We start from the raw sequence: 21,195 nt of genomic DNA, 5'->3' as shown, positions 1-21,195 counted from the left end.
GTGGGGCAGGGGGGGATGCGGTGCAGGGGATGCGGTGCAGGGGGATGCGGTGCAGGGGATGCGGTGCAGGGGATGCGGAGCAGGGGATGCGGTGCAGGGGATGCGGAGCAGGGGATGCGGTGCGGGGGATGCGGTGCAGGGGATGCGGTGCAGGGGGAGATGCGGTGCAGGGGGAGGTGCGGAGCAGGGGATGCGGTGCAGGGGGAGATGCGGTGCAGGGGGTGCGGTGCAGGGGATGTGGGGCAGGGGGGGATGCGGTGCAGGGGGAGATGCGGAGCAGGGGATGCGGTGCAGGGGGAGATGCGGTGCAGGGGGTGCGGTGCAGGGGATGTGGGGCAGGGGGGGATGCGGTGCAGGGGGAGATGCGGTGCAGGGGGTGCGGTGCAGGGGATGTGGGGCAGGGGGGGATGCGGTGCAGGGGATGCGGTGCAGGGGATGCGGTTCGGGGGGATGCCGTGCAGGGGATGCGGCTCAGCACCGCTGCCCCCCCGCCGCCGCCTCATCAATAGGCACCAGACCCCGCTCCGCAGCGTTGCCGTGGAAACGGGCGGAGCCGCCGCCATTGGCGGCGCGGGGCGCGGCGCGGCCCCCCCGGTGCCCGGCCCGGCTCCGTATTGATGACTCGGCAGCGGCTGCGCCGGGGGCTGCCCGGGGCCGCGGCGAGGGGCTGGCAGCTCCCCCGGCCCCTCCGCTACGTCATGGGGCCGGGGGCGGCGGGGGCCTGAGGGCGGCGGGAGCAGCCTCCGCACGGGGAGCCGCGGATCCGGGCGGGGACGGAGCCATTCCCGGTGCGGGACGGAGCCAGCCCCGGTGCGGGGATGTTGCTGCCGCGGCCGCCCCCGACCCCGGTCCCGCCGCGGAGGAGCGCGGCCCGGGCTGCTCCCGCCGCCGCTCTGATGCCTTCGGCTTTCCCTCGCCGTGTCCCGACGTGCCGGGCAGCGGAGTGAGCCCAGCGCTGCCCCAGCCATGCAGGAGCCGGAGCGCGGCGTGCCCAGCGCGGCCCCGGGGCACAGCGGGGTCCCCGCCGCCTCCGCCCGCCCGGACCTGGACACGCGTGAAGGCTCGGGGGGTGACACGGCCGGCTGCCGGCTGTCCCCGGGCTCGGAGCAGGACGGAGCACTCCAGCCCCAGGAGGAGACCTCGGGACCCACCCGCGTCCCTCCGCCGGACGCCCAGCGGGTTCACTCCGCACCGGAGCTCGTCAGGCCGCTGCGAGCGATGGAGCGGACAGACAGAGCCCCCAAGGTAAGGCGGGGGTCGGGCTGTGTTTGCTCATCCTGGGGGAGACGCGGAAGGATGTCACCTCGGTACGAGACGGGGAATTGGGAGCGCGGGGCTGCGGCTGAGCCATCCCCAAACCCATCCCCGTGGGGCCGGCACCTGCCACAGCCGCTGCCACACACCCGCGGGAGAGAAAGGAGCCTTTGCTGTCCTTCAGCAGGGATTTCCAGCTGCGTCAGCCCTGGAGGACGCTGGAGCTGGTGCGGGGTCTTGCCGGAGCCCACCTGGAACAGGCACAGCCCTGTACGAGCCGAGGCTGAGCCATCCTTGCAGCATGTACCCGTTCCGGCAGCATCAATGGCTCTGCAGACAGTGTCAGGGACGTGATTCAGTGCCGCCCTCTTCCAGAGCATCCCCTCTCCTCTCTGGGGAGCCCTGGAGGACTTGGGGCACCTCCACTGCAGGAGGAACCAGCCCCTGCAGGAGCACCCAGGCACCTTGGGCAGTGCAATGCCCGGCCCTGCAGCATCTCCCTAAAAACAGCCCCAAAGGCTTCCTCAGGATCTCACCGCCTTGATCTGGGTCACAGAAGTTCATCAGCTCACCCTGTTTAGGACAGTTTCACACCCTTTCCCATGGGGAACATCAGCCATCTTCTTGGGGTCTCCTGGAATCTGGGGAAGCTCTGTGGTGCTTTTAAAATAGGGGAGAAAATGGCTCTTGACTTTTTCTTATTGAGCGCAGGGGAGAAGAGCTGCCCAGTGCTGCTCGGGGTTTAGCAGGGGTGTTTTGAGCAAGGCTGGGTTGCTGCTGAGCCCAGCTGGAGAGCAGCCTGGAGCAGCCTCGGGAGGAACGGCGCCCCTGGAAACCCTCCGGGGGAGAACATGATTTCACTGCAGGCCAGTTTGTAAAGGGTCTCTTCTGAAAGGCTGTTTATTGTGATAACAGGGAAAAGCCACATTGAACCTTGGTCGGACTCTGACCTCAGCCCTGCTGTGCCAAAAGCGCCACAGTCAAAATATGGGGCAGCAGAATGGGATGGATTTCTGCTCCCACCCCTCTTTTGTATCCCAGGAGTCCAGTCAGTTGTGCCAGACTTACTGTCTTCAGAGAATCCTGGAATGGTTGGGTTGGAAGGGACCTTACAGGCCATCTCGTTCCAGCCCACCTTCCACTAGACCAGCTTGGCACAAGCCCTGCCCAGTGTGTCCTGGAACACTTTCCTTTGGGAGAGCCGGCTGGCAAGGGAGGGAGTGGGTGCTCTGTCCTGCTGGGAGCCCGAGTGGGAAGGCTGGGGTTGGAGGGAGGGCAGGTGGCTGGTGCAGAGGGCTGTTTGTGGGTGCTCCAGCAGCTGAACTGCACCTGTGTGGTGGGAGCAGTGCACTGGTTCTGATCCCTGCAGTGGTCCCCCCTATTGGTCTCTATGGAGGTGACTGCTGAGCACCTGCCATCCAGTTTGCCTTTGTCCTTGGGCTGCATTGAGTGTTTTCCTGCCATCCTGGAGGCTCCCGGCTGGGTGGGAGCCTTGCCATGGCATTCTGGCAGCACCACAGTAGTACCATCAGGTAACCATGTACTGGGGTGGGATTGGTGGTGCTGGTGGTGGTGGGATGTGCTCTGGTGCCAGACTGATGGTGCTGTGGGACCGGTGTTACTCTGCTGCATCGTGGCAGTGCCACAGTGGCACTGTGATGTCATTGGGGTGGTGCTGGTGGTGCCATGGCAGTACCATCTTTAATATTGATGTTGATATCCAGAAAGGTTACCTCGTGTTTTCCTTGGAAAAAAAAATCCAGCAGTTTCTCCTGGAGTCAGGTGGCTTTATGGATGTGAAAGGCTTCCAGTTCAGCCCCAGGAGGGAGCTCAGTGCTGCTGTCCCCAGTGCTGGTGCTGCTGGGCTGTGGAGCAGCAACCCTCCAACTGCAGGACAAGGTGCTCTGTTAGAGCTCGGGCCAACTCAGGCTTGCACAGTTCCCTTCCAAAGCTTGGCTGCTCCTGGCCGGGCTGGGACACACCCTGTGTGTTGCGCTGCCAGAGCTGAGCTTCCTCTAGGACGTGTGTCCTTGGGATGTCAGAGCTGCACTGTGTGAACAGGACAGCTGCCTCCAGGGAGTCCTCTCCTGGTGTGGGGAAGAGCCTCCTGAGGGCTCATCGCTGACAGAGTTGATTAAAGATGTTGATTTTATGATGAAGCTCTTGCTGTGTGTCCCAGCTTCTGGCACCACTGCTCAGCCATTCCCTGGGGGCCAGGCTGTGGAAAGGCATTCAGAGAGGCATTAAGACTGTCTGTAGGTCAAGTTAATCCTGGTGTCCTTGCCTGCGTCTCTCCTGAGTGCAGAGCGTGGAGAGCTGTTGCCCTTCTCCCGTCTGGGAGATGGCAGAGGAACTCTGGAGTTTGGGAGGTGGGACGAGGGGACACACCTGGAGCCTCCCATCCAGCCCCTAGAAGGCTCCAGAGATGGAAGAGGATCATGCCCTGACCAGGCAAGTGTTGAATATCTCCAGGGGCTGGGATCCCACAGAGAAATATTCTTCACAGCCTGGGGGGAATTTTCCTTGTTGAGGTTTGTGCTCACATCTCTCCATCCATTTGTCACATGTCCCTACATCCTGCAAGGCACTGCAGGCTCCTCAGCAGAGCAGTGTGTCCCACCACAGCCCCACTGGATAATGCTGTCTGGGGTGTTGTCACAAGTGTATCCTTCCTCCTGGGCCTTTGGAATTGCTCTGGTCCTGCTTCCCAAAATTTCTGTGTGGACATGAGACATAAGAAATTACTTTGCTGCTGAGAATCTCCAGGCACTGCAGGGGTGGGATCCCAATCCAAATAATGAATATCAGAGGAGAAAAACATTGTCTGTGTAGGAAGAATGGGGTTAAAGTGGCACAGATACAGTCTGTCTGGAAATTGGAAAGCTCCCAGAATGCTGTCAGATGGATTTTAGAGCACTTCCCACAAGAGCTCAGTTGCCTGCATCTCCCAGGGGTTGCTGCTCCAGCAGGATCTGCTTTGGCCCTGGAAAATTCAGAGTTTGGAATTTGGGAGTGGGTTGCAGAAGGGAAGGCTCCCTCCTGGTGCCCTACACTGGACAAGGGAAGAGGATCAAACTGTTCACTTTCTGCATATTCCCTGCATCCTTCCCTTCCAGATTACTCATCTCCCCAAGCTCCCCAGATCACTCATGGAAGGGATGAGCTCAGCAGCTGACCATTCCCTGTTCCCATCCCAGAGCCACACAGGCAAGGGGCACAGTTAGGGTGCTCTGAGCTGGTTCCTGTGATTTCTTCTCAATCACAAGAGGTTGCTTTGGATTTGAATTTCTTAAAATCCTAGCCTCAGCTTTCCTTGAGGTCATGTGGAGCTGAGAATATTCAATAAATCTGTAAGCCCAACTGAAAATGCTTAACTCAAGGAGCCTTCCAGTGAGTAAGAATTTAAATAGCTGCAAAAAAAACCAAACCAAACCAAAACAAAACAAAAAAACCAACACCAAAACGTGTCGGTCCCAGTGGGGCCTAATAAAACAACGCAGAGACACAGCTTGCTCAGGCCAAGCTGCATTTAATGATAAGCTCAGTGCCTTTTGCAGGAATTTGTGGTCTTTCAAGAGCTTCAAATTTTCCATTGGCAAAGCTGGAAAGCTGTTCATTTAGTGTCTGAGGGTGTGTAGAGCTGCACCCTTGACTGGGAAGGGGAGGTCAGCAGGATGAAAGATGGCAGTAGGACAGGGAGAACTTGGGCCATGGAGCCGGTTCTTGCCACCTCTTGCAATCCCAATTAAAAGGCTGTATTCCATCATGCTCAAAATCTGAGTAAATTAATTTTCCTTGGCTTGGCAGTGCACAGCCTCATGCAAATGCCTTAGTGCTGTTTGCTGCAGCACTATGGATGCATGGCCATCTCAGGCAGCTGCCTGCCAGGGAGAGCCAGTGCCTCTCTATTTGTAGGAATGAATGGAAAACAAGGCAAAGTGACACTGTGCTCATTTTAGCTCTTTTTTTTTATTAAACTCATGCCTTCTGTGCAAAGACATGTCCAAGTGGTTTGGCCAGGTCACTTGTGTGGGATGTGGAGGGTGAGTGACACCAAGCAGTGCCTCCTTGCTGTGTCCTTGGCTCCTCTGGGCTGGTGGAGATCAACTGGATTTGGGACAGGGCTGTGACACCCTCTTGCCATTGGCCATTGCCAGACCATGACCAAGGTGAGCAAGAGCACTGATGCCAACCTCGAATCACAAAATCCCAAAGTGGTTGGGTGGACCCTTAAAGCTTATCCAGTCCCACCCCACTGTCCCAGGCTGCTCCCAGCCCTGTCCAGCCTGGCCTTGGGCACTGCCAGGGATCCAGGGGCAGCCACAGCTGCTCTGGGCACCCTGTGCCAGGGCCTGCCCACCCTCACAGGGAACAATTCCTTCCTATCTAATCATGCCATAGCCTGGGCAACTGCAGCAGGATTTTAGCCAATGTGACCCAAAATAAAATGTGTTCTTGGCCCCTGGGAAGCTTCCAGTGATTTGGAAAATGGGAAGAAGTGGGTGAGAAACTGCAGTGCAGATTTCTGGGCAAAAACTGACTTGTACATACAAAATCTGCCCCTCGGCTCCCTGATGTACTCTGCGAGGTGGAAGAGCAAATACACCTCTTCAGAGCTGCATATCTTGAGGAATCAAGTATTTCCACTTAATCAAAGCACACCTGTGATCAGGATGTTGCTGCCGAGGCTCTGTGGGAGGAGAGCTGGTGTTGACTTTGCAAGCCATGATCGTCTTAGAGGTCTGTGGCTCTTCTGTATGGGCAGGGGATTGACTGAGCTGCAGCTCAGTGGCTTCCCAGGGTGAAGGCAGAAGTCTCCTCATGCCTTTCTTGGGAGTGTTTCTCTGGATTAGAGTTTCTGTTACAGGAAAGATGAGATATCAGAGAACAATCTTCCTTACTCCAGCCATCAAACACCAAACCTGGAAAGAATAAAATTTTATCATTCTTCACCAGGGACTTTAGGGTATTTTGCATGTTCACAAAATAGAATTATCTGACCCATGGCATCCAGAAAGAGTCCAGATGCTCAGCAAAGAGCTCAGGGTGGTCTGGGCCTGAGCCTGCAGTGCTGGGAGCTGCAGACTGACCTCTGCTTAGAGCTAAGCAACAAAAATGTCTTATAGTAAGCCAGTACCCATGTTTTAGCTCAAATAATTTGCAATGTGCATGAGTACACAGCAGTGGAGGTTGCGAAGTCTTTCTGTGTTTTCACTGAAGTTTTTCACACATTGCTTCCCACATCTTCTACATTTTGAGTTTTTTTAATATAGTGGAAATAGTGTTGCATGAGCTACTTCTCTGCAGATTCAATGATTTGTTCAGCAGCACCCAGAAAATTCTGCAGTGGGGGAAAAAGACAGCTTGGCTGTCTTGGCTTCAGAATGTTGTAGCCTGACCAGGTTTTATGGTGCACAGCCTGTCTTCCACACGTTCCCCAGGCAGGCAGTGAAACAGCAACGTCCCCTGAGTGCAGTGGGGATGAGCACAGTCCTGCTTTACCAAGAGTGGAGCTTGGCCAAATCTTTCTGGACGCTGGTAAGAGAAAAGGGAGACACTTGTACACCAGTGTTTAAAGGGTAGTTGGGAGAACAGGCTTTGTACCTCTTTTTCACCTTACAAAATGCAGATATCTTTCTTACAAGGTGTGTAGGGGGCAAAGACCCTGCAGGGGACCACAGGGATGGGATGGGGTCACACAGTGGCCCAAGAGCAGGAGGGTGATGTTCCTGTACTTGAGGAGTGTTGCACAACCCGGTGCTGCTGCAGGTTATCTGATGGATCAGCTGCAGTTTGTGGCTGCACACAGCCTGGGGTTGCAAAACACTCTGTGCTTAACACAGAGACAGCTGGGTCACAGCTGGGGAAAGCCTGTCCAGGGCCACACAGACCTCGTCATGCCTCTGCTTCAGGTGGGTCGTGGCCATCTGGAAGCAGGGACACGTCTCCATAGCCACTGGAGAGCAGGACCAGGAGCAAACTGGCCACACAAAAGAACTGGCAACACCAGCAGTGTCCAGGCAGATGAAAACCTGCACCCTGAGCAGCACCTGTCCCTTGCCAGTGCTGCCCATGGCTTCTCCAAACCCTCATTCCTCACAATTCCCTGCCCTTTTTTCTGTCTGATGGTGAAGGATGAAGAATGACATGTGCAGCGCCTCAGGAGCATTTCAGAATCACCTTCCCAGCAGCCATGAGGTATTTCAGTGTCATTTTCTCTCATCTCCTTGCAAATCCTCATGCCTTTTGGATTTGCTGTCAAACGTGAGGAATTGTCGCATTGCACTCTGAACCCAGCTGCAGCCTTGGATTTTGGAGAGCTGATCCTCTGCCTTGGGAGTTTATTTTCCATTCACACTCTTCCCTGTCTCAGTTTTGCAGGAACATTAATTTCTCCATGGTTGGGAGGCTGGAGAAGCTGAGCTCATCAAAGGACAGTGAGCCAGGTCCATCAGGCCTATTGAGCTGATTATTCTCCTGGAATAGCTCAATTTGTGTTCCTGGGATTCATATTGGTGCTTCCAGAGAGGGTTTTAAGATAGAGAAAACCTGTTTTTTCAAGACTCCAATTTCAGCTGCATCTCATTTTAAACATCCAGTCAGGAGCATATGAAGAGCTGGCAGTGGTCAGAGCGTGTGCAGGAGAGGACGCCTGGGGAAATTCAGAGAAACAGCAAATGTATAGTGACTGCTCCCCTGAATATTCCCTCAATATCTTCCAATTCATGGGTCCAGCACTCCTCATGCTGGAGGCAGGATTTTGGAAGTTAATAGCCTTGGATGGATTTTTTCTTCCATGAATTTGTTACATGGGGTGATAAAAATCAGATAAATGAGGAAATCACATAAATAAGGGCAAGTAGTAGTCTGGAAGAGGGATGGGCAGCAGGAGAAAATGCTGACTGATGGAAAGGGAGTTGGCAGCACACAGGGCTGTGGGGAAGTGCCCTAAAGGCAAAGGCACAACAGAGATGTTTGTGTCTGAAACCAGGAACGGTGCAAAATGCAGGAAGGAAGCAGGACAAGCACAGTGGGACACACTGCCTGCCAGAGTGGCAGGATGATCAAGCTTCATCCCAGGCATGTCTCTTACTTCTCCCATGGCTTTGCAGCACTGTCCCTGTTCCCTGAGTGGGGATGTGCTGGCTGATCGCTGTGCTGCAGCTCTGGGGCTGGCTCTGCTCACTGACCCAACAGGAGGTGAGGCTATTTTTGTCTTGCTTTTAACATGCAGTGAGGGCACTGCAAAAGAGCAGCCTATGGAAAATAATTTTGTCCTGTGCGGTGGCTGATTCCCTTGAAACTGTCTGGAAGAGAAGAAAATGGATTGGCAATGACAGGCTTCATTTCCAAGTGAAGAGGATTGAGAATTAAAGGGAACTAATTACTAAAGTCAGGTGGAATGAACAGCTAAAGGGCTTTGGCATGGTGGAGGCTTGGGGACAATGATTTCAAATGAAGGAGAGGTGGTTGATTTAATATATCCGAGATAGCAGGAGAGCTGGGATAGCTTCACCTGGGTCACTCTGCAAGGTGTCTGCAGAGGGGGGTTGTATTCAGAGATGGCTCCTGCAAAGCAAACCTAGGAACTGGACCCTGGATCAGCTGCAGGTGGAGAAATCAGGACATCTTGAAATTGTCAGTGGTTTGTACACCTTTAAATTGTGCGTGGTTTCTACACCCTCAAATTAGGTATGTTTTCAAATCAGCTGTGTGCCTGCCTGTTTCCTAAGGCCACCTGAGACCTCCTGTTCACGGGGCTACCTGGTAAATTCCTCCTCCCTGTCTGGCTTTCAGCAGGGCTTTCAGAGCCTGGCTGGGTTTAGACTCTGGCTGTTCCCCGGGGCTGGCTGGGCAGCCCTGGGCAGGTGGGTGCCAGGCCGTGCTGCGGCGCCAGCGCTGCCCCAGCCGCATTGCAGAGCGTGGCTGCAGGCAGTGCATGCCTGATTTACTGTCCCCCAATGGCCTCCTGCAAGTTTTCTGCAGGACTTTAAGGGCTGTGCTGAATGCTAGGTGCTCCAGAGGGATTTTGCCTGCATGACCCATTTAACAGCCTGGCTGGGCACCTCTCCCTGCAAAAGCTGCTGCAGCTCTCCAATCCATTTGAAGCTTTCAGGTGAAAAAGCAGCAGTTTTCTGGCAGCTGCCATGCTGAGGCTTTTCTTTCTTTGCTGTTTTCAATGCATCTTGTAGAAACTTTGGGCTCTACCTGCCAAAAGAGATGACAGATGAAACGCAGGCTTCAAAGCCACGTGCCTGCTGCTCTCCTCCCTCAGCATCCCTGCTGTTCTGCTCCTGCCTTCCTCTCATTTCAGAAACTTTCCCTGTGGCAAAAGACCATGTCACTTGTGTTAATTTTTAGGTTAATTTTTTAGTGGCCAAGGATGCTTCTGATCTGGGGAATGTGGCTGCCCAGAGACCCTCTCTGCTGCCCCATGGTGTCAGCTCTGCCTTGGCTCACAGAAAACCTCCTTGACCAAGGAATGCATTTGGACTCCAGCTCCTGCTGACACTTCTGTATGTCTTCATCTGGATGAGTCACTTTGGGGGGAGCCTCTGTGTCTCTCCTACCTAATGATTTCTTCCAGCTCCCCATGAAAGGCACCATGGGAGCCCTGAGTGCAGGCAGCAGCGAGGCTGCGCCGTGCAGTGCGGGATCCTTAAGGAACTGCAGAGCGGTTGATAAATTAAAAGCCATTTCATTATAGGAAATGAATGTTTAATGAGCGTGGGATGACGTCTAGACAGCCCTTCGGTTCCAGGCTCTCCGTGGTCTTGGAGGAGGGCTCAGCTGACGCAGCCAGCACTGGCTCAGAGCCAGCAGGAAGGTTTGGCACAGCTTTTGTGGCAGTGAGGTCTCCGCGCGGGACAGACGTCCTGGCACAGCAAGGATCTCCTGCCTCCACGTCTTCTTGCTGCTGCTGTCCCTTGTGCCTCTCTGGGCAAAGCCCCAAGGAGCTGCGGCCGCAGAGGGACGTGCTGGCACAGGGGACACTTGGCCCCGTGCCTGGCCCCAGCCTGGAGCACACAACCACACTGCTCCGTGGCACTTTGCCTGGGGAGGCTGCCACATCCACAGAATGGGAAGGTTCATGCCAGCCTTTGCCATGTCATGGGCTCCGGAGTCGTGACACGAAACCTGGGCTGAGCTGGGGACAGCCTGGCATGGTGGGGGTGAGAGGTTATGTGCCTTTGTATCTTGCCCTAATGAAATGGTTTCTGGCTGCAGAAATGGGATTTCAAATGCTGGAGGTGCTGATTGTCCCCTACTGAAAGCCCATGCTGCTGATGTCAGAAGTCCTGGCCAGCTGCTGGGGGAGGCAGCAGCACATCAGCTCCTCCTCAAAAGCTCTCCTGCTCCCATCCCAGCACACAGGCTGCCGGCTCATGGTGCTCGCCCTGTCTCAGGGCAACCACAGACAAGAATTTTCAGGTCTCTTGGCTGTGGCAAAGAGATGGAAATAATGCACTTTGACTTCATTGCAGGGCTGCCTGCTTGGCTCTGGGGGTGGCAGCAGGGGACACGCCTGAGGCGCTGCCATGCACAGGACAGGAGATCCTGGAAGGACCCCTCTCTCCATGAACCTGCCCTGTTTTGTCCCCTTTGTCATCTGCAGTGCCCCCTGTGTGGATTCCCAGGCTGAGGAAGTGCTTTGTTGTTCATGTAGCTGGTGATGGAGGAAATGGTCTCTGGGACACCTCACTGTACCTGTAAAGCTACAGGGATAGGACTGATGTTGCAGGAGCTGGTACTGGGCACAGTGCTGTTGCACATGGCTCCCAGGAGAAGTTCCTGGCATCCCTGTGATGCTGGGTTCAGGGATTTCCTTTGTTCCTGGGTCTCATCATCTCTGGAAGTGGCCCAAAGTTGTTGGAGAGCAGGAGAGGGCACCCAAGTGCTGCAGTGTGGTGTCTTCAGGAACAGATAGAGGAAGATGTATTCTTCCTTTGCAACCTGTGGGTAGCAGTACAGTCTCCTTCTATGGGGCATTTCACTCCAGTTTTCACAAACCTGGGATATCTGTGGGGAGGGTGGGCATCTACAAACCACTCTGTCAAAAGTCTGTCAGCCTGTGGCACGTCATATCCTGGTGTCTCAAGTGGTTGATGGGACTGGGGACACCATGTGAGGCTGATGGGAAGGGCTGGGTGTTGTCTTCTGATTTTTTTTTTCTTTTTTTTTTTTTTTTTTTTTTTTTTTTTTTTTTTTTTTTTTTGTAGTTGTTGTTTTCAGCCTCTTTCAGCTGCGTTTTCCCTCCCTGCTTTGTCAAGGCATTTCCATACAGGTGTGAGAGGTTGGGAGAGCCATGAACATGGCACCACGCTGGGGAATTCAGTGGGAAGGACTTTGTGGCACTGGTCTCCTGCCCTATCTCTACAATGGACACAATGGAGAAACCAGAATTGTTCCAAAGTGTAATGTGTTTTAGCCAGTCTCAGACCTCCTAGAGCTGAACTCCCGTCTGAGCTCTTGCTACCAAGAAAGCTTGGGCAGCATTCCTTTGGGAGTGAGAGATGTTTCCCCAGTAGCTTTGGCTGGAAAACTGTAGGGCAGAGCTATGTGCACTGAGAAGGTCACGGCCATTCAGCAGAGACTTGTTGGGCTCTTGGAGTGGGTCCTGCAAGACCTGCCTGGCTGCTGGGAAAACCTGCTGGACCTTCCTAAGGCACTGCCTTGTGGCAGCTGTGAAGCAGCAGCTCAGCTCTGAGCTTTGCTAAGGCCCAGAAATCTTTGCTGGGAGCTGACTCCGGTAGAGAGCGTGTGGCGAGCTGCTCTGGGCAGGAAGCAGCAACCACAAAATTCTATATACAGGTCCTGGCAGAGCTGCTGCTGCTGCTGCTTTTGAGGTGGCAAAATGAAAGTGATGTTTGCAAAGAATCTTGCATGTCACCTTCTTTTGGAGCCAAGGCTGACACAGAGAGGATGATCTGGGCTCTGGTTCCTGGGCCAAACACGAGTGCTGGTGTGGAGAAGAGGGTGAGGAAGCCTGGTTGCCTCCAAAGCCATGTGGTACTGGAGGCCACTGTATCCCTTAGCCATGGGGAGAAGCACACATTCCTGGGGTGCCAGGGGTTGCATTCTGCCTGCCTGGGTCTTGCTGGCTCTGCTCATGTTTCACCTGAGCCAGTTTGGATGGTGCCATGGCTCAGGACAACAGAAGGGTCTGGGCTTTTTTCCAGGGTGGAAGTTGAAAGAATTCTTAAAGCTATGGAGATGGCAGCTGTCACCCTCCAGGTGGCCTCAAAGGCCACTTGTCCCCCCAGTGGACATGCAGCTCCTTGCCTCCTCTTAAAACCAGCCCCCACATCCCACCCTTTGGCACCAGCACCCCGACCCTGCCAGCCACTGGCACAGCCAGGCCAGGCTCACCACAGGGCTGGGGCTGATGTGAGGCTGCAGCCCCTCTGCCACTGCCCCTGGTGAAGCCCTGTGGCCCTGCAGGAGCTGCCCCAGGCAGTGAAGCCCTGCCTTGCCTTTCCATACTGTTTTGCAGAGCGGGGCTGACTACAGCTTCCTTGTGAGCCAGAACACAAAGCTCCTGAGTGCACTGGAGGACCTGCGGCACCGCTGCTCCAGCCTGGCCGAGGAGAACAGCTTGCTGGTGAGCAGGAGATGCTGGCATGGGATGGTCTGTGGGGAGGGAGTCCTGCTGGACACAGAGAGCTGCTGTCTGCTGCCAACTCTAAGAGATCACAGAATCACAGAACATGCTGAATGGGAAGGCACCCACAAGAATCATCGAGTCCAGCTCCTGGCCCTGCACAGAGCCATCCCCAAGAGTCACACCATGTGCAGGACTATTGTCCAAATGCTTCTTGAGCTCATGGGATAATCTGGCCAGGGCCAGAGGACAAAGAAGGTCGGGTGCTATGAGTCCCCTGGATGCCTTCATGCTGCAGCCATTAGCTGCAGCTGGAGCTTTCCCTGCAGTGCTAAGCAGGGCTGGGCTGAGGAGGGGAAGTCACTCTTGTTTCCTCTTTAACTGGAAAAGCAGAAATACTGATTCACTCAGCCTTGTCTGTGGGTGACAGTGCAGCACTGCCCCCTGCTCCCATGAGAGCCCAGCACCAAGGTCGTCCCCAGCTGCACCCCAAAGCCAAGCCAGGCTGCCACAGCCTGGGCCGTCTGCCTTCTGCCCCCTCCCTCATCCCTGACTGCCCAGGTGGGCTAGCCAGGACTCTCAGGAAAGAGGGGATATTCCTCTCCTGCATCCTCCCTGGAGAGCATCACCCCTTACCCAGCCCTGCAGTGTGGGGGTGCAGCCCAGCCATGCTGGGTAAATTTGATTGCTCAGCATTTCAGATTCATATCACCCCATTCAAAATGCTTATTTGAGATAATTTTCTTACACTAAAAGCACAAATTCAGCATGACCTGCACCCCGAGGAGTTACCCCTTATCAATCATCTGTATTTTAGTGAAGCACAAGCCTGTGTGTCAAATTTTGACTCTCAAAAATCAGCCTCAGCCTTCCAGCCCAGGCACCCATGGTGCACTCTCACAGGGGCAGGGAGGGAAATAATCGTGAGGATCAGTCAACCTGACGTTTCTGCTGATGTGAAAAGACAGCATAACACATGTGGGTTTGACCTTGGGAGAAGGAGCCATTGGCAAGAGGCAGCTTATTGGAACAGACAGATAACAAATAAAAGGGGATTAAGAGTGAACAGAATCAATAGGAAGAAAAGGGAAATTTGCTTTGCAAATATCATAAAGTCCTTTGTTGCCTTCTCCTGCTCATGCTTTGGTGTCAAGACAGAAAGGACACAGATAAGTTTGTTGTGGTGGTACAGTACAAATCCTCAGGAATGTGTTGAGTCCAATAATCCTGAGGAAATAAACTGAGAAGACTCTGGAAGAGAAAGCCCAAAGGGTGGGTGGCCAGGATACCCTGATGCTGGAGACATGTTGAGTCCTAGCAGGGCCTGCAACAGAGATGTGGATGGAGAGGGACCAAGTGGGATGGTCTGGGGTGGGGTGAAGGGCATCTTATGGGGACTGAGAGGTTACATTAACAAAAATACCAGGAAAACACAGTTTTCAGGGAGTGGAGAGGCAACAGAGGTTGGTGTTCAATGGTTGGGATAGTTCCAGGAGAACAGGCCAAGCCCTGGCCAGGAAAAGGCCTCTGTGCTCTCCACAGGTCAGGTAGAGGCCAAGATGTTGGCTCCTGAGCAAAGGCTTCACCTCCAACCTGTCCTTCTGCTCTCCAGCGCAGGAGCTGCTTCCCCCAGACAGAGGAGAAGGTGAAGCACCTGAAGAGGAAGAACGCGGAGCTGGCAGTGATCGCCAAGCGCCTGGAGGAGAGGGCCCGGAAGCTCCAGGAGGCAAACCTCAAAGTGGTGGGTGCTGGGACCTGGGCTGGGAGAGCACCTCACCACCAGGACCTTTGGCTTTCTGCTTCCATTGAGCTAGAAAGGCCTTGCCTTTCCCTTTTTCTTAAACCTACAGCAAACATGCTTTGCATGTCATAGCAGAGCAAGAATCACCAACCCCAGCTATCGCCAGCTTCTCTACTCCTCTTGGGGGCTGGTTTGAGGAATTTCTTCCTGCTTCGTTTCTTACTGTAAGGTCATAGTTTAAGGTAATTAACTCAGCTTTCTCTGGGCAAGTCATGAAAATATTTCATCTGACTTCATCAAAAAGAAACAGGAAGGATTTGAATTAGAAAAGGAGTGCGGTGAAGCAAAACAGGAAGGGGTGAGAGGCAGCTCTGTCCCATCCACACCTCGCTGGAAATGCTGTGCAAGCCACAGGGCTTCTGCCTTTTCCAACCCAACAGCAGCTTGTTGTGATCCCTGGAGTGTGTGACATGGTGCAGCAGCAGTGGGAGGTGGCTGTGGGAGGGTATGGGATCTTGGCCACACCTTCCTGAAGGAAAGCAGGGATTGTGATAGGGAATTCAAGCCATTTGGGGTAGAAAGGAGGAAGTGAAAGCTGTGCTGGAGAAAAGGTAGGGGGATTTCCTGGCACTGCTGCCCTCTCTGTCCCCAGGCACTGTGTGGCTCGTCTGTCACGGGGTTTTGGTACTTGCAGGGCAACAGATGGAGTTGTCAGATACTATGTTGAGAGAAACCATTTGACATACTATGCAGATCCTCCAGCACCTATACAAATACTGTTTTATTTGTTTCCCCAGTGAAACTTTGGGGTGGGGGCAGTTTAGGGCCTGTGCAAGTCCTGGAGAGCTGACTACTGGGCTCCTGTGCTGGCCCACGTGTTCTGACGGCAGCAAGTGCTGGGGTGGCTGTGCCTTTTGGAGAGGGGGCTGGAGGTACAGCCAGAGAAGGGGCCTGAGGAGCTGGGGTCAATTTGGCACCAGATCCCTCCTGTGCTTGGTACCCAGGTCCTGTGGAGCCATGGTCACACAGCTTCTGCACATGCATGAGATGCTTGGGAAGACCTGGGGAAGAAAACTTTGCACAGAGGATTCTGTATGGCTGATCTGGCAGCAGAGGATCCCCTTCCCAGACTGTCAGGCTTTGTGCAGATGAAAATAGCTGGGCAGAGAGAGGCAGGGTTGGATAAACCCAGGAACTGGATGTATCCTCACTGCCCATAGGGCTAGGATGAACAGAGGACTTGAGCTGCCCCTTCCTCCAAGTCTGTGGTGCTGGTACCCAGTGGGAAAGCCAACTCCAGGGATGGGGACATCCCAGGGAGTCTGCCTGGGCAGAGCCGATACTCAGCCATCTGCCTGTCCCTGCCTGCCCCACTCTCCCTAAACACACTGCCATCCCCATCTTATGCTTTTCTCCCTCCCAGGCAACATGTGAACCTGAACTACGTTTTCTCCAGTCCTGCTTTTCTCCCAGTCCTCCCTGGCTGCACTGGCCCTGGCTGGGCTCTCCTTAGCCTCTGCCTCTCCCTCTACCTTCTGCCCACCCATGCAGAAGCTCTTTCCTACTAGAAACCCATGGAATCTCTGTTTCTCTTCCTGGTTTGGCCACCTCTGCCCTTGATCCCATGCTATATTTGATCCCATGCTCATCTTTCTTACCATTCTCCCCACCTCTCTGCTGTCTTCTCTTGTCTTTTTTACCTCATCCTGGTTTTCTCTCCTTCCCCTACCCACTTTTGCCCTGCCTGCAGCCCCCCTGCTGGCTGTACCTTGTCCTTCCCACCTATTCATTGAGCCACTTCTCCATCCAGCCTTTCCTTTTCTACTTTTCCATAGGTCTGTCCTGCTGCTCTGTTTGTCTGTCCTATGGGGCCAGGCTGCATTTTTTGACAGTGCTGCCTGTGCTGGGTGATGGGGTGGTGGTTAAGGAATGCCAAAGGGTGATGGGATGGTGGTTGTTGAATACCAAGGGGTGCTGAGGTGGTGGTTATCACACACAAACACACCTCACTGCTCTCTGGTGCAGGTGACTGCTCCGATGCCTCTGAAGGGCTCCAGCCTGGAACTGTGCAAAAAGGCATTTGCCCGCCAGCGTGCCAAGGACCTGACAGAGCAAGCCAGTGCTCTCCTGGCAAAAGACAAGCAGATTGAAGCTCTGCAGCAGGAATGCCGGGAACTGCAGGCCAAACTCCTGGCAGGGAAGGTGAGACACTTGGTGGGACATCACTCCACTGGGGACAAGCGCAACAGCAGTGATAGAAACCAAGCTCTGGGAAGTGGTGGGGGGGAATTAGTCTCAAGTGGAGGCTGAAAACAGGGGAGTGTAAGCTGAGTGGGGACACTTGAGGGAGTGTGTAGCAAAGACTGTCCATATCTCTCCAGAAGAGTGCCTTGGGGGACACCCTGCTTGTCTCTCCATCAGTTCATGGATCTGAGCTGCCATTTCCAGCAGTGACTAAAACTCCTTCCCTGGAAACCCCCAAGAAGCCACAGACACAGGGTGACTTTTCAAAGGGCTGAGCTGCAAGCAAGCTGTAGAAGCAGGGCCTCCTTTCAAAGCAGTTCTTTGAGAAGCACATTCCCAAAAACCAGTCTAGATCTCAAGCTTCGAGCTGCATCTTTCTGAGGAGTCACAGCCACCATGGGACTGGGGATAACTCAGAGCCTCCTGACATGTTTATTGTGATGGCTACAAATCACCAGGCGGGGCTGGGTGTTCATGAAGCCATCTGCAGTGCTAGTGTCTGCTCCTGAGCTGGTGATCTGCATTCCCCTCAGTACCAGCACAGGCCATGCCAATATAAATGGTGGGACAAAGTGGTAATTTAGTGGCATAAATGGTGGGATAAAGTGGTAATTCAGCTCATCCCAAGATCTACGACTGGTCAGAGCTCTTCTCTGTGACAGTTCTGAAAGGAGCCTCTGCAGAGAGCTGGAGCTGGGTGAGGTGGTTCCCACTCAAGGTGACTAAAGCAACCTGCTCTAAGTTGCATCTGAGTTGCATCTTTGAATTCCAAAATGGATGCTTGCAGTTTAGGTCAGTTCAAATCTCCAAAGGATCTCAGTAACGTTTGGGCCTGTGCTGGTTTCCCCCTGTTTTGGTAATGTAAATGTGGTCAAGTGACACCCTATCTCCCTGTCCCCAGCTGAGCTGAACCCTTGCACTTCTACCTGTCCTACTTAAGTGGTATTTAGGTGACAAATACTTCCTCACTGAAAATAGCTTTATTTTTGTCCCTGACCTCCCCATATGTTCAGTTTAACTACAGATTTGAAGGTGGATTCTCAGTCTTTCCCTAATGTAGATCTAGTCAGGTTTAGAACAATGGGGTGTATGTATTTGGTGTTTGTACAGAGCTGCCCTATTGATCTTTCCTGGCATTAAACCAAAGGACAAACCTGTCCAGGTCTTTCTGTGCTCTACAGTGTCAGCAAGAAGTTTCCTTCCTATTCCTTTGATTTCTCAGCTCAGGCCCCCACAGAAAGGGGAACAGACCCTTTCCAAAGCACTCTGATTTTCCTAGCAGAGTGTGCTGGGCAACCTGAACCTGCTAGGGACAGGTGTGACAGATTGCAAAGGAATGTGACAGAAGTGGGTGAGCAAGATTCATTCCTGGCCAAGGCAAAGCACATGGATGCAACTCCCAGGGCTGACAAATTCAGTCAGTGCCTTCCTAGGCTGACCTGGGTGAACACCCTGTCCCTGCTGACCCTGTCTGTGGCACCAGCAACCAGGACATTGATGCCCGAGCAGGGAATCCACAGGAAAGAGAGCAATATAGATCATTCTGTCTGATCTTGTTTTTCCCATTTCTCTTCCAGGCAAACCGCTCATTAAATTTTAATTTCCAGCTACTTAAAATTCCAAATTCCCCTAATCTGTCTGCAGCATGCAAAATGCATTATGCCAATGAAGGGTGTTTTATGCAGAGATATGATGTGCACACTCAAGAGTTTGTAACCAAATCAATTTTAATCTTGGGTATTTAAATCAGTAGAAAATTTTCAGTAGCAATGAAACGGATGCACTCAGTTCCCTGGCAGCAGCAGAACTCACAACCTGCACCCTGGGCTGCAAATGCATTGGCCTTGTTTTGCAAAGCCAGGGATCTTAGGATGGAATAAAATAATTTCCTGAGATCATACTCCGTGATCTGCTTCCAACCAAACCCAGCTCCAGCTAAATCCAGGCTGCAATTTCTTGCAGCATGGGTTCTTGGAAGGACTGGGGGGAACAGCTGCAGGGGATTGGTACAATAGAAACTGAGGGGAGGACTCAGCTTTTTTCTACTCCCTTATTCCCCCAGGCTTCAGAGGCTGTCTGTTGGGAATAGCTGCCTTTTTGTGGTGGGGAAGGGAGATTTTATACATAGCCCCAGCCAATTTTGTTTAAAGAACTACTACCCTGATAGCCTGAACATGGAGCTGGCAGAGAGGGGGCCCAGCTGCTCACTTCTTGAATCTATAATCAGTTCCCATTAATGCTGCCTCAGTTTCCCCATTGCAGCGTGAGAGTAACCATGGTTCTCTCCACAAATTGAATTTATAAAGCACACACTATTTTTAGAGCAAAGAAGAATCAAACAGGGAAGCAGATTAAATTTGTTCTGGATACCAGTTATGTCTGGAACTCTCTGGTTTAGGAGCTTACCAGGGGAATGAACAATGTCTCCTCAGCAGCAGATTTTTAAAGACAGGTTTTTCATAACCTGATTTTGTACGTATGGACATGCAGGGACACGTTTCTTCAGCTTCCTGAAATCAGGAAACCTTTGAAGAATCAAACAAGCTGGTGACATATTCTCCCCAGTTTTATGAGAGTCAGATTGTGCTGGTTCCTTTCAAAAGCTGCTGTGTTTGGGTCATGTGTGGATGGGACTGACCCTTTGTGCTATAGACAGGTGTCCATCACATGTACTATCTTGAGAAAAGAGAAATCAAGAATGTTAGGAAACCAAATATTATCCTGAGAAAGAACTGACCAAATCCCAGATGTTCTTCATTCCTGCAACCTCTCAAAGCCAAGTGCTTGCCAGCACCCACACCAAGGAGTAAAGAAAACAGCAAGAGCTCTGGTTTGGCTGGGCTGTGAAATTACATTGTCCTGCCACGCTCCCTACTGGCATGTGATGAGATGGCCCATGCTTGGAAAAGCCCTGCACATCATGCTGGGAGAGCTGCAGGAGCATTACAGGCCGGGTTTCATCTTGACAAGGAATAATGTTTTTGCATAAAGGATGTAAAGCAAGTTTTGAGGCTTTGGAGACCCAGGAATCAGCCATGCATGTGTGCCACACTACCTGGGTGGGTTGAGGCTGGGTTTTCCCAGTCTCTCATCTTTTGGAGTTTGCATGTTAAATGTGAGATGTCCCACCTTTTGGAGCTTGTCAGTGCCATGGTGCCATGGTTGGTTTCCCACAGGATGACCCTCGCTGCCTGAACATCATCGAGTTCGACCGCCTGCTGCGGGAATCCCAGCGAGAGGTGCTGCGGCTCCAGAGGCAGATCGCGCTCAAGAATTTCAAGGAGTGTCTGCGTTCCTCCAAAGTGAGCTCAGGCAGTGCCCTGCCCAGTGCTGCCGCACGTCCAGGACCAACCAATTCCTGCCTCAAAGATGCACCTCAACCAAAGGAGGCCTTGGGAGACTCAGTGCTGGGAGGGAGAGCTCACAGGGAGGTGAGACGAGTGGGTCAGCGATCGGAAAGTCTGGCTATTTAATGACTCAGTTAATTGCTGTTCTTAGGGAACTTCACTTGGAGAAGGTGAGGGCTGTGGTTCATATACACGGCAAATAGGTGCAGTGCTGGTTTCCAAAGGGACACATTCCAGCACCAGGTCTCAGGGTGAGGAGGAATGTTGATGCTGCTGGCAGCCCACACCAGCACCGGGACACAGAGCCATGCCAGGAGCTCAGTCCTGCTCGTTTTCCCTAGCACAGGGCTCCCACGCTGTGTTTTTCAGCCTAGGAAAGCAGGTAATGTTTCTTCTTTAGATAATCATAGAATGGTTTGGATTGGAGGGATCTTAAAAGTGCATCTCATTCCACCCCCTGGCATGGGCAGTGACACCTTCCACTATCCCAGGTTGCTCCAAGCCCTGTCCAACCTGGCCTTGGACGCCTTCTGGGATGGGGCAGCCACAGCTTCACTGGGCAACCTGTGCCAGGGCCTCCCAACCCTCCCAGGCAGGAATTCCTTTCCAACATCCCATCCATCGCTGCCCTCTGGCAGTGGGAGCCATTCCCTGTGTCCTGTCCTTCCATCCCTTGTCTCCCTGGAGCCTTCTCCAGGTGAGCACCCCAGCTTTCCCAGCCTGGCTCCAGAGCAGAGGGGCTCCAGCCCCTGGAGCAGCTCCGGGGCCTCCTCTGGGCTCCGTCCAGCACCGGGCCCCCAGGCGGAGGCAGCTCCGGAGGGTGTCACCACCGCACAGGGCCTGGCCCGGCGCCGCGGCCCCTCCGCCCGCAGTGGTTCAGCCCGGCAGATCCGGGGCCGCCTCAGGGCGCCGCCCCCGCCGCGGCCGCGCAGCCGCCAGGTAAGGCCGGGCCGGGCCCCCGCGGGGCTGCGCTGGGCCGGGGGTGCCGCGGGGCCTCGGACGGGGCT

General features: G+C 53.7%; 1 protein-coding gene across 8 annotated transcripts in view; it reads left to right on the top strand.

Annotated features, from left to right (window-relative positions):
* The first annotated feature begins 798 nt into the window (after positions 1–798).
* The window catches only part of TSPOAP1 (TSPO associated protein 1), a 67,157-nt gene continuing 46,760 nt past the window's right edge, over positions 799–21,195 (top strand). For 3 of the 8 annotated variants that reach the window (XM_063174277.1, XM_063174276.1, XM_063174274.1), the window contains exons 1-5: positions 803–1,245; positions 12,749–12,856; positions 14,469–14,597; positions 16,623–16,799; positions 20,018–20,272. In XM_063174277.1, the coding sequence (XP_063030347.1) occupies positions 967–1,245; positions 12,749–12,856; positions 14,469–14,597; positions 16,623–16,799; positions 20,018–20,272 (948 nt within the window). In that variant the 5' untranslated portion in view covers positions 803–966. Of the gene's footprint in view, positions 1,246–12,748; positions 12,857–14,468; positions 14,598–16,622; positions 16,800–20,017; positions 20,273–21,195 lie in introns of all 8 variants that reach the window. The other 5 variants (XM_063174275.1, XM_063174278.1, XM_063174282.1 and 2 more) reach the window with 4 other exon arrangements.

Source organism: Melospiza melodia, chromosome 21 (assembly GCF_035770615.1).
Source record: "Melospiza melodia melodia isolate bMelMel2 chromosome 21, bMelMel2.pri, whole genome shotgun sequence".
Classification (NCBI taxonomy): Eukaryota; Metazoa; Chordata; class Aves; order Passeriformes; family Passerellidae; genus Melospiza; species Melospiza melodia.
This window is presented reverse-complemented; position numbering and strand designations above follow the sequence as displayed.